Source organism: Austrofundulus limnaeus, unplaced genomic scaffold (genome assembly GCF_001266775.1).
Source record: "Austrofundulus limnaeus strain Quisiro unplaced genomic scaffold, Austrofundulus_limnaeus-1.0 Scaffold718, whole genome shotgun sequence".
NCBI lineage: Eukaryota > Metazoa > Chordata > Actinopteri > Cyprinodontiformes > Rivulidae > Austrofundulus > Austrofundulus limnaeus.
The window spans coordinates 51,563-62,724 of NW_013953120.1; the positions used below are offsets into that span (position 1 = coordinate 51,563).

General features: G+C 50.7%; 1 protein-coding gene across 1 annotated transcript in view; it reads right to left on the reverse strand.

The window, feature by feature from the left end:
* nup98 (nucleoporin 98 and 96 precursor) overlaps positions 1-11,051 on the reverse strand; it is a gene marked incomplete at its 3' end in the record, with an annotated part of 18,191 nt that extends 7,140 nt beyond the window's left edge. Inside the window, 24 exon segments of the mRNA XM_014028095.1 lie at positions 392-532; positions 618-775; positions 848-1,123; positions 1,344-1,603; positions 2,533-2,717; positions 2,827-3,068; positions 3,148-3,268; positions 3,969-4,175; positions 5,276-5,425; positions 5,521-5,698; positions 5,763-5,901; positions 5,980-6,093; positions 6,204-6,315; positions 6,911-7,094; positions 7,170-7,286; positions 7,378-7,565; positions 7,646-7,779; positions 7,873-8,013; positions 8,129-8,221; positions 8,300-8,435; positions 10,132-10,266; positions 10,347-10,513; positions 10,579-10,759; positions 10,835-11,051. Of these exon segments, the coding sequence (XP_013883549.1) occupies positions 392-532; positions 618-775; positions 848-1,123; positions 1,344-1,603; positions 2,533-2,717; positions 2,827-3,068; positions 3,148-3,268; positions 3,969-4,175; positions 5,276-5,425; positions 5,521-5,698; positions 5,763-5,901; positions 5,980-6,093; positions 6,204-6,315; positions 6,911-7,094; positions 7,170-7,286; positions 7,378-7,565; positions 7,646-7,779; positions 7,873-8,013; positions 8,129-8,221; positions 8,300-8,435; positions 10,132-10,266; positions 10,347-10,513; positions 10,579-10,759; positions 10,835-10,921 (3,846 nt within the window).
* Between the last annotated feature and the right edge of the window lie 111 nt (positions 11,052-11,162).

The window sequence follows — 11,162 nt, forward strand, 5'->3', positions numbered from 1 at the left end:
ACACTTAAGAGCGTTGGGAACGACACTTAAGACCCTTGGGAACGACACTTAAGACCCTTGGGAACGACATTTAAGACCCTTGGGAACGACACTTAAGACCCTTGGGAACGATACTTAAGACCCTTGGGAACGACATTTAAGACCCTTGGGAACGACACTTAAGACCCTTGGGAACGACACTTAAGACCCTTGGGAACGATACTTAAGATCCTTGGGAACGATATTTAAGACCGTTAGGAATGATATTTGGGTGGTCCACGTGCAGCAGACCCCAGCAGGTGGTCCACGTGGAGCAGACCCCAGCAGGTGGTCCACGTGGAGCAGACCCCAGCAGGTGGTCCACATGGAGCAGACCCCAGCAGGTGGTCCACGTGGAGCAGACCCCACTCACCTGGAAGGCAGCTTCATATTTGGCGAGGGCGTCGGCCACAGACGCTGTTGGAGGCAACATGAACCAAAGATGGACGGCCACGCAGCGCTTCCAGTCCAGCTCTGAGCACACGTTCACCACAGAGTCCGAGGACTGCCAGACCTGCAGCACCGAGCAGAAACCAGGTCAGAACCAGGTCAGAACCAGATGAGAACCTCCTCAGGACTGTGGTGTGTGAAGAACTCACAGGTTTCCCAGCCAGCAGGCTGAAGATGCGCAGGCGCTCCTCACTCAGGTAACAGTCTGTCTGCAGCTGGTTCCAGTCTGCCAGCTGCAGGGCCAGCAGGTCTCTGCAGAGCTGAGAGCCCACAGCCTGAGACAGCAGCAGGGACAGGCGGTGGTCTCCTGCAGACAGAGGGGGGGTCACATGGTGTCCAACAGGAAGTGGGTTTCAAACCGACAACCAGTGGTCCTCACCTTCCTTCTGAGCCAGCCGACACGCCTCGCTGATCCTGCCGCCTGTCAGGAAGCTGAAGATGGCGTGTGTGTGGTGACCTTTCCCCGACAGACACGCCTCCTCCTCCACCCTGCAGGAGGCGCCGCGGGACAGCCACGCCGAGAAGCTCCGCCTCCTCTGCAGCTGCTGCTCGTACTCGCCGGGCGGCTCGGGGTCCGGCTCCTGGTCCGGGGGGCCCAACCGGCCCCACAGGGCCTCGCACAGGGTCCAAACCTCAGCCCAGTCACCCAGGAGGGCTGCAGGGGACAGGAGGCGGGGTTAGATAACAGGGGGACTGGAGGCGGGGTTAGACAGTAGGAGGCGGGTCAGACAGAGGAGTCAGACGAAGGAGGCGGGGTTAGATAACAGGGGGACAGGAGGCGGGGTTACACAGAGGTGGCAGGGTTAGACAGTAGGAGGCGGGTCAGACAGCAGGTAGGTCAGGGGTCTGACAGGTTTTATCATGACACCACTCACGCTCGGCCCCGCCCATCTTGGCGTTCAGCTCACAGATCCACTCTGCGTAGTGGTGCAGCGCCGCCACGCCCTCCTGAGGACGCACCACAGGACAGGTGGTCCCATCAGGAATACTGACGGTGCTGTTCTTCAGACAGATCTCCAGGGGGCGCTCCAGGACCGCCTGGCTCTCATCATCATCATCCTCACTGAGTTTCTTCTGAGGGGGGTCCAGACCCACCAGCTGCTCCAGGACCACCTTGTAGGGACTTTCAGTCAGCCTGAAACATAAGGATCACTTGATTAAATGCTGAGTCATCATTTTTACATTTTATTGTTACAACTGTTCAGTTTGTACGTTTTATTATGACTACTTTAGCTCCTATTTGTTATATTCGGCTTTCAGTTAGCTTGTAGCTACGTTCAGCAGCTAGCCTGTAGCTACGTTCAGCAGCTAGCCCGTAGCCACGTTCAGCAGCTAGCCTCTAGCTACGTTCAGCAGCTAGCCTCTAGCTACATTCAGCAGCTAGCCTCTAGCTACATTCAGCAGCTAGCCTCTAGCTACATTCAGCAGCTAGCCTCTAGCTACATTCAGCAGCTAGCCTCTAGCTACATTCAGCAGCTAGCCTCTAGCTACGTTCAGCAGCTAGCCTCTAGCTACATTCAGCAGTTAACCGGTAGCTACGTTCAGCAGCTAGCCTCTAGCTACGTTCAGCAGTTAACCGGTAGCTACGTTCAGCAGCTAGCCCGTAGCTACGTTCAGCAGCTAGCCCGTAGCTACGTTCAGCAGCTAGCCTGCAGCTACATTCAGCAGTTAGCCTGTAGCTACATTCAGCAGCTAGCCCGTAGCTACGTTCAGCAGCTAGCCCGTAGCTACGTTCAGCAGCTAGCCTGCAGCTACGTTCAGCAGCTAGCCTGTAGCTACATTCAGCAGTTAGCCTGTAGCTACATTCAGCAGCTAGCCCGTAGCTACGTTCAGCAGCTAGCCCGTAGCTARGTTCAGCAGCTAGCCTGCAGCTACGTTCAGCAGCTAGCCTGTAGCTACATTCAGCAGCTAGCCTGTAGCTACATTTAGCAGCTAGCCTGTAGCTACATTCAGCAGTTAGCCTGTAGCTACATTTAGCAGCTAGCCTCAGCTGTCTCTCAGCACTGAACAGAACTTATTTGAAGAATCTGGTTCTGGGTCAGACCCGGCCCAGCTGAAACTCACGGTTTGGTTCTGGCTGGTTTGGGCAGGAAGCTGAAGTCCGTCTTGGAGCTGACTTCCTGGTACTCCAGCTGTTTGGACTGTGGCGAGCTGATCCGTTTTCCGCAGTGAGCCAGAGTCCAGGCCGGACCCCAGCCCACCCTGAAGGAGCGGGTGGCAAACAGACCCGTGTCCATGAGCAGCGCCCCCTGCAGGAGAACCACAGGCTGGTTACAGGACATGTGGGCTCGGTACCAGAGTCTCAGACCAGACATCAGGACCACTGAAGGCCCGTTTGGACCCTGATCCAACACCAACCTTCCCCTGAGTCACTGACTCTTTGAGAGGAACCGGACCCCCCAGCCGCCGGACTCCCACGGTCCTGATTGGAGGTTCTGGAGCCCGAGGAGGCAGCTGAAAGGAGGCGGGGCCCGGACCCTTCCACTGCAGGGGCCGGGAGGGGTCCGCCGGCACCGGAAAGCCCCGGGACAGAGAGGGAGGTGGGCGGGGAGTGTCCGAGAAGAGGCTGGAGGTGAAACGGGTCTGAAGAAGACCTCCGACTGTGGAGAGACGAAGGTCAGAGTCAGACAGACAGGAAGTCTTCATCAGGAGGAAGAGGAGGGTGAAGGGGTTTGGTACCGGAGGGTCGGCTCAGAGGTCCCAGGCGAGGGGACGAGACYTCAGAGACCTTCGTCGCTGCGTGATGAAGGAACATGTCGCCCTCCTCCTCTTCCTCGGTGAACAGAGACGCCTTCATGATCTGAACAACAAACAGGAAGGTCATTCACGCAGCACAGGAAGTGATGTAATCAGGCCTAAACTAAACACRGTTTCTTCACATTCAGTCAGAATCAGATTTTACTTTGAAAATCCTCCTTTCAAAATAAAAAAACAGATTTTTAATAATCTGTAAATCAGATTTATTTATTTATTTAAGGATCTAAAGATGAATAATATCACATGTGGAGTTCCTCAGGGTTCTGTGTTAGGACCAAAGTCTTTAAAGATGAATAAGAGCAGATATTTTAAACCAATGGTCAGTGTCTTCATTTGTTCCTTCTGACTGTTTAATGTAGTTATTTTTGTGACTTCAACACAGAGGTGTCACATTTTCATGTGTAGCTTTTTCATTTGTTTGTTGAACAATGTACTAGTTTCTCTTCTGTATTTGTGTGTGAACCTGTAAACTGCTGAACTGAGGATAAATAAAGTCTGAATCTGAATTATTAAAGAGGATTCTCAGAATAAACTCTTTAATTCACTCAGAGGATTTGTTTTAATCTCAGCATGAATTTAATTTATTTACAGTTTGAGTTTAGAAATCAAACATTAGAAGACATCAGAACCAGAACCAGGCCCGTAGAACCCCTCAGTGGGGTCCTAACCAGGCTAAATAAAGCCCAGCTTAGTTAAACTGGTCATCTTGACTCCACACATCAGAGCAGTGGGCAGAGCTCTACCTGCAGGGTGTGCGGGTTGATCCCCAGCGACGAGGCGATGTGTCCGGACGCAGACACGTCGTCGCGCTCCCACGCCTCCGTGTCGGCCGCCGGCAGCTCGCCGCCCTCCTCGGCTCCCGGCGCGCTCTCTGCAGACAGGCTCTGAGTGATGTCGGCCATGTCGCTGTCCAGCTCGGCCACGCCCCCTGCCAGCTCCACGGCAGCAGACTGAAGACAGGAGACAACACCCGACAGTTACAGGCAGGAAGCTGAGGAGCCGACAGGAGGCGCTTTGATCTTCAGCTGAGTGTAATTCTTTTTAAAGATTTAAACAAAAAACTTCAAAAGTACCTTCAGTTACTTTAATCTTTATTAAATTATAAAAGTCACACAGTTAAAACAGCTTCATCCAGAGGTTTAGACATGATTCAAACATCAGTCAGAAACAAACAGTTCACAGCTTTTCTGACTAAACCTGAGCAGAAATATAAGACTTCCTGAAGGTTAACTCAAGCCGAGTTTAATCTGATGAACTCAAACATTCATCATCATCATCATCATCAGACCTGCAGCCTCTTTCAGATCAGATCATAAAAACCATCAAATGTTTCAAACACTTAGCGTTTAATAAAAACTGAAGAACAACATCAACTTAAACCTGACTTTGTGACGAGTCAGGATTTAAACCTGACTTTGTGACGAGTCAGGATTTAAACCTGACTTTGTGACGAGTCAGGATTTAAACCTGACTTTGTGACGAGTCATGATTTAAACCTGACTTTGTGACAAGTCAGGATTTAAACCTGACTTTGTGACAAGTCAGGATTTAAACCTGACTTTGTGACGAGTCGTGATTTAAACCTGACTTTGTGACGAGTCATGATTTAAACCTGACTTTGTGACAAGTCATGATTTAAACCTGACTTTGTGACGAGTCAGGATTTAAACCTTTGTGACGAGTCATGATTTAAACCTTTGTGACGAGTCATGATTTAAACCTTTGTGACGAGTCATGATTTAAACCTTTGTGACGAGTCATGATTTAAACCTTTGTGACGAGTCAGGATTTAAACCTGACTTTGTGACGAGTCATGATTTAAACCTGAGTCTGATGGATCCCAGCAGAGTTTAACCCTTTAATTAATGTTTAAAGCAGAAACACAGAGTCTCCAGAGATGAAAATAAAAGGATTAAAACAGGTTTAATGAGCTGAAAACTAATCAGCTCGTCAATCAAACACTAAAAATAATTCAACGTTGGTTGTTTGAAACACTCCAGTGAGGATGAGGAGGAGGAGGAGGAGTGAGGAGGGTGGCAGGCCGCTCTACCTGAGCCTGCGGCGCCACCTGCAGCGGCGGCGGCGGCAGCAGCCCGGAGGCAGGAAGTGAGCAGGTTTTCAGCTTCTTGGGGTCAGTTTTGGGCGGGACGTCTTCATCCTCATCAGAGTCCTGCAGGCCGTATTTGGAGAAATGAGCCACCTGAGAAAGAGAGAGAGGGGGCGGAGCCTGTTACACCTGCTGAGATTGACAGCAGAGAACACTCAGGTGGTTCTGAGGGTGGAGCAGCGACACACCTCAAAYACCCAGGACCCGGTCTCGGGGCGGTACTCCAGGAAGCGGGCCCCCTGTTTCCTGGAGGCCTTCTCCAGSCGGCCCTCGTAGTTCATGTCTGCCAAACGCTCGGGGCTCCTGATCTGAGTGCAGCTCGTCTTATCGTTGGGCCACACGCCGTCCAGGGTRACCTCAGCTCGCCTGAACAACAACRGATGTCATACAYACGTCTAAAGACACCACCAAACCATGACACGTCACTCACCTGTTAAGCCCCTCCCCCTCCGGTGGCTTGTTTTTATCGTCAGGGTAGACGATGACCTCTTTGCGTCTGAAGTGGACGATCTCGTCCAGGTTCAGGCCCGTCACGTTCACCTCGCCGGGGAAGAAGATGGAGCCGTAACCTGCCGACCAATCAGAGACGAGAAGTGGGCCGGCCGTCCAATCAGAGCGTACCTGAGACACAGGTTTGTGGGCGTTACCTTTCCTGCCGACAGTGAAGTTCTCCACGACACACTCTCCGTTTTCATCCACCATGTCAGCCAGGTCCTCCAGGGAGGGGATGGTGTAGTAGCCCACCCTGTTCAGAACGATTCCTGCAAACAAGACAAACACTTCCTCTTCAGTTTCCTGATCCCGCCTCCACAGCCAGGTGGATACACCAGGTGATAAAGCTGATGATGACTCCGATCATTCTGTTTCTGACCTGCAGGATGAGGAGACTGCTGAGACTCCTGTGGCTCCTCCTCCTCCTCCTCCTCCCTGTCCTCCAGCAGAGACTCCTCCCCCAAAGACACGGACACGTCGTCGCTGCTCAGCTGAAAACCAACCGTTCCACAGACGTTAGACTCAGCAGTGAAACAAACTCTTCAGTGAGCTCCTTTTTATTTTATATAAACATGAATAAATCAAACTTCCTTATTGTGTCACAGAAATGTTTCTGTTTGCTGTTGAATCAGTCTGGTTATGGTTAGACTGGTTAGCTTCATGCTAGTTAGCTAGGTGCTAGTTCTGTCATGTACTACTACTAGTACATGCTAGTTCAGACTGGAGTTAGCTGTACACTAGTTGGCTTCATGTTAGTCATATACTAGTTAGCATCATGGTAGTTCAGACTGACATTAACTTCATGCTAGTTCAGACCGATATTAGCTTCATGCTAGTTAGCTTCAGGTTATTTAACTAGATGCTAGTTCTGCCTGATATTAGCCTTATACTAGTTAGCATCATGCTAGTTCAGAACATTAGCTTCGTGCTAGTTAGTTATATGCTAGTTCTGCCTGATATTAGCATCATGCTAGTTAGCCCTGTTGTCCCTAAAATGTCCACTCTGGGTTCTGRTGTGTTTCAGGACTTGTATAGTTCTCCTGTTTGAGTTGGTTCTGACCCGACCCGACCCACAGCCCAGCTGACCTCCAGGCCGCTCCTCTGCTGTTTGTGCATGTTCAGGTCACTGATGGTGTCCTGCAGAGCGGGCGGGGCTCGGCCATGGGGGATGGGCTTGGCGATGGGGTTGACGTAGAACTGCGTGACTTCCGGGTCGTCGTGGGTCCGGCTGCTGGGACCCGAAGCCTCCCGGAGCTCGTCGTCTGTTTGGCTGTGAGAGAGGAGCAGACACACCTGGTGAGCTCACCTGTAGACTGAGCGTCCTGTCAGAGACACAGGTACGTACCTGTGTCCGTTGTGAGGGTAGTCTGAGGGCGAGGCGAGGTCATCGCTGTCTTTGTTCAGCGGGCTGCTGTACTGACTGCTGTTCAGGTTCTTCAGAACCAGCTTCTTGATGCTCTTCCTGCAGGGAAAATAAAAACGTCTTTATTTAACCGTGTCCAGCGCCGGTCCCTTGGCCCCGCCCCCTGGTTGCCATGGTGAGTGGGCGGTACCTGGGAACGAAGGCTCCATTCGTGAGCGACGGCTCGTCGTCATCCAGACCGTCGAACAGCTGAGACTTGGATCCTCCGGAGGACGTGAGCGCTTTGGGCCGAACCCGGGTCGCAGGCCGGGGGGTCAGCTTGTAGTGAGTGGGCGTGGTCAGCGCCTTCTGGGCCGTGGGATTGGTGGGTTTCAGACGCTGTCAGAYCAAAGATCAGTTTAACAGCTGTTCTGCAGCCAATCAGCTGCTTCACACKGACTGAAGCTCCGCCCACTCACCTCCTCCTTCTTCTTGGGGTCAGACAGAGGGTTCCTGAACAGAGGAGAGTCTCCGTACGGAGAGTAGGCCAGAACATTCAGCTGCTGCTGCAGAACCGCCTGCTGCACCGCCGTGCTGTTTGGATCTGTGAGGGCTGGACGACACACGGGTCAGAACCAGAACCTAACCAGAGTGTCTGCAGGACCAGGTCCAGTCCAAATCAGAACCAGAACCAGCAGCTACTCACCGACAGGCTGCTGCTGCGGAGCTCCAAAACCCAAACTGGTGGTTCCGCTGRTGAAGCCCGTGGTTCCGAAGGTTCCCATGGTTCCCAGCGTGGTGCCCAGTTTGTTCTGGTTGTTTCCAAACAGACTGGGACCGGTACCGACTGTGGCAGATACAGAACCAGAGAAACTCATGTTAGATCACCTGACCTGACCCGACAGAACCAGCAGAACATGGTCCGAATAATGAAACTCAGAACTTGTTTTAAGGTTTGGTACCGGTTCCAAAGCTGGTTCCGAGTCCAGTCCCCAGGCCTCCGGTGGTGGCCTTGTTTCCAAACAGACCTCCACCAGCAGCGGTCCCTCCAAACCCTGCAGCAGGTCAGAACCAGCGGGTCAGAACCAGCGGGTCAGAAGAAGAACCAGCAGAGTCCATCAGAGTCCACTCACCAAAGTTAGAGGTGTTGGTTCCGGTTCCGAGGGACAGAGCGGGCTTGGCACCAAAGAGCCCGGTGCCGGTGCCGAAGGACGGGGCGCTGGTGGTGGTGGTCCCGAAGCCCGTCGTTTTAGGTCCAAAGAGACTCGGCTGCAGGAGAACAAACAGAACCGAGCCGTTTACTGCAGAACTTTGAGTAGGAAAATATTCATACAGTGAAATATCTCAATATTTAATTTCCTGATCCTGGTTTTTATTTAAGGTTTAAAATGTCAACTTTACTGTCAACACTTCATTTGTATGATGTAGTTCAGCCTCTGAACACCAGGTGGCAGCAGAGAGACAGACATGTGGCTCCTCTGCTCCTGAGCAGCCAGAGTAACCGTAGCGTTAGCATGATGAGTAAACATTAGCTTCACGAGTAAACATTAGCACTGTGAGTAAACATTAGCATGGTGCGTAAACATTAGCATGATGAGTAAACATAAGCTTCATGAGTAAACATTAGCATGGTGAGTAAACATTAGCATGGTGAGTAAACATTAGCATGGTGAGTAAACATTAGCATGGTGGGTAAACATTAGCATGGTGAGTAAACATTAGCATGGTGAGTAAACATTAGCATGGTGAGTAAACATTAGCTTCATGAGTAAACTTTAGCATGTTGAGTAAACATTAGCATGTTGAGTAAACATTAGCTTCATGAGTAAACATTAGCATGGTGAGTAAACATTAGCACTGTGAGTAAACATTAGCATGGTGAGTAAACATTAGCACTGTGAGTAAACATTAGCATGGTGAGTAAACATTAGCTTCACGAGTAAACATTAGCTTCATGAGTAAACATTAGCTTCATGAGTAAACATTAGCATGGTGAGTAAACATTAGCTTCATGAGTAAACATTAGCATGGTGAGTAAACATTAGCATGGTGAGTAAACATTAGCATGGTGAGTAAACATTAGCATGGTAGTAAACATTAGCATGGTGAGTAAACATTAGCATGGTAGTAAACATTAGCATGGTAGTAAACATTAGCATGGTAGTAAACATTAGCATGGTAGTAAACATTAGCATGGTGAGTAAACATTAGCATGGTAGTAAACATTAGCATGGTCTCGTTCAGGGAGCTGTTCTTCAGACTGCAGTCAGCATCATGTTATGGAAGGCAGGTGTCTAATGCCTCCAGCTCAGGGGGTGTTGTGTTAAAATATGTTKCCCTGTGTCTGGAGGGCACACTGCAGCCATAGAGGCAGATCAAACCATTTTCACAGCGTTTCTGATCGATTTCTTGGTAAAAGGACTCACACAATCTTGTCAAGGTAACTTTCAGTTTAATCATCAGCTGCTGTTAAAAAACAAACCTGTAAAATGAATAAATAAATAAAACTGGTCTGTTTTAATCACAAAGACAACCAGTCCTCATGTTGTCTTTASCCTCASTGTTTATCAGACACACATCAGTGTCTTCCAACACATTGTGTGGATTTATAATTGTATTATTGCTGATACAAGAACCAAATACTTCAGTTGTTTAAATAATCTGTTCCTCCTCTGTAAGATGGGAACTAAATAATTACCTCCTGTAAGTCTGTAAGTGTGTTAATTCCTGTCATCAGATTGGGGAACATCTGCTCTTTAGTGGTTAAAGTTACGTGGAGGTAGGTCTGCCACAYACATTATTTTTATAGTTGACTAACTGGATCAAACGTTAAAATCCTTCAGAACATCGTACCGTTTGATAAATAAGGTGAGATTAGTGGACCTACAGCCCTGCAGAACCACACAGAACTTTATTCAAAGGAACCACTTAGTAAAAAGACMTTGAAACCCGTCCCGGGTCGTACCTGTGAGACGTTTCCAAACCCGGCGCTGGGGGCTCCGAACAGACCCGAGGCCGCTCCAAACCCAGTGGCGGTGCTGGTCTGGGTGGTTCCGAACAATCCTCCAGGCTGGGAGGCCGCGGTGCTTCCAAACAGACCCTGAAGGTACCAGAAGCAGACTTTAAGAAAGCTTCGTTCTGATGTAGAAACGGGTCCTGGACCTGTGGTTCTGGACTCACCATGGCGCTGGTGTTGGGCTGGCCCATGGTGTTGGTGTTCCCGAAGCTGAAGCCGGTGCTCTGGGTGGTGGTGGTGGAACCGAAGGGCTTGAAGAGGCTGCCCGCCGGCTGCTGGGCCGGCTGTCCAAACATCCCTCCTGTGGTGGTTCCGAAGGTTCCTGTAGCTGCTGGAGAACAGAACCGGGTCAGCTGGTCTCAGSTTTATGTCATGTCGTCACCTTGAAGAACTCACTGGCTCCAAACGTGGTCTTGTTGGCCCCGAAGTTGAAGCTGGAGTTGGAGGCGGAGCCTCCGAACAGACCCGTGGCGGCGCTGGACGTGGCCGTGGCGCCTCCGAACAGACCGCCGGTTCCTGGAGCCATGGGGTTGGCCGGACCCTTCCTGCCCGCCTGGTAGTCCTCCAGCCGCAGCTCCTGGTGAGCAAACAATCAGAGGTGTTTACCTCTGGTTCTGATGAGAAGCCAGCTGCCCGACCCGGTCCAGCTCACCTCCAGAGACTTGTTCTCGTACTCCTTCATGGCCGTGATGCACTGGTGTTTGGTGTTGATGCTCGTGGTCACGCCTGCCTTCACCATCGTGTCACTTCCTGTCGGAGGCTGAGGGAGAACAGCTGTCAGACCGAGGACAGACCTGGACCCACAGGTGGTCCTGGTCCTGGGGGGCCGCAGCCCTACATGTTTCTAACACACCTGATGCAGTCACTGATCTACCTCTTCATGTTCTGCAGTGTGGAGGACCGACACTGACATCATTACAAATAAAACCTTTAAATAAATACATTTAAAATTAACCAAATAAATTAAAAATAACTTTACC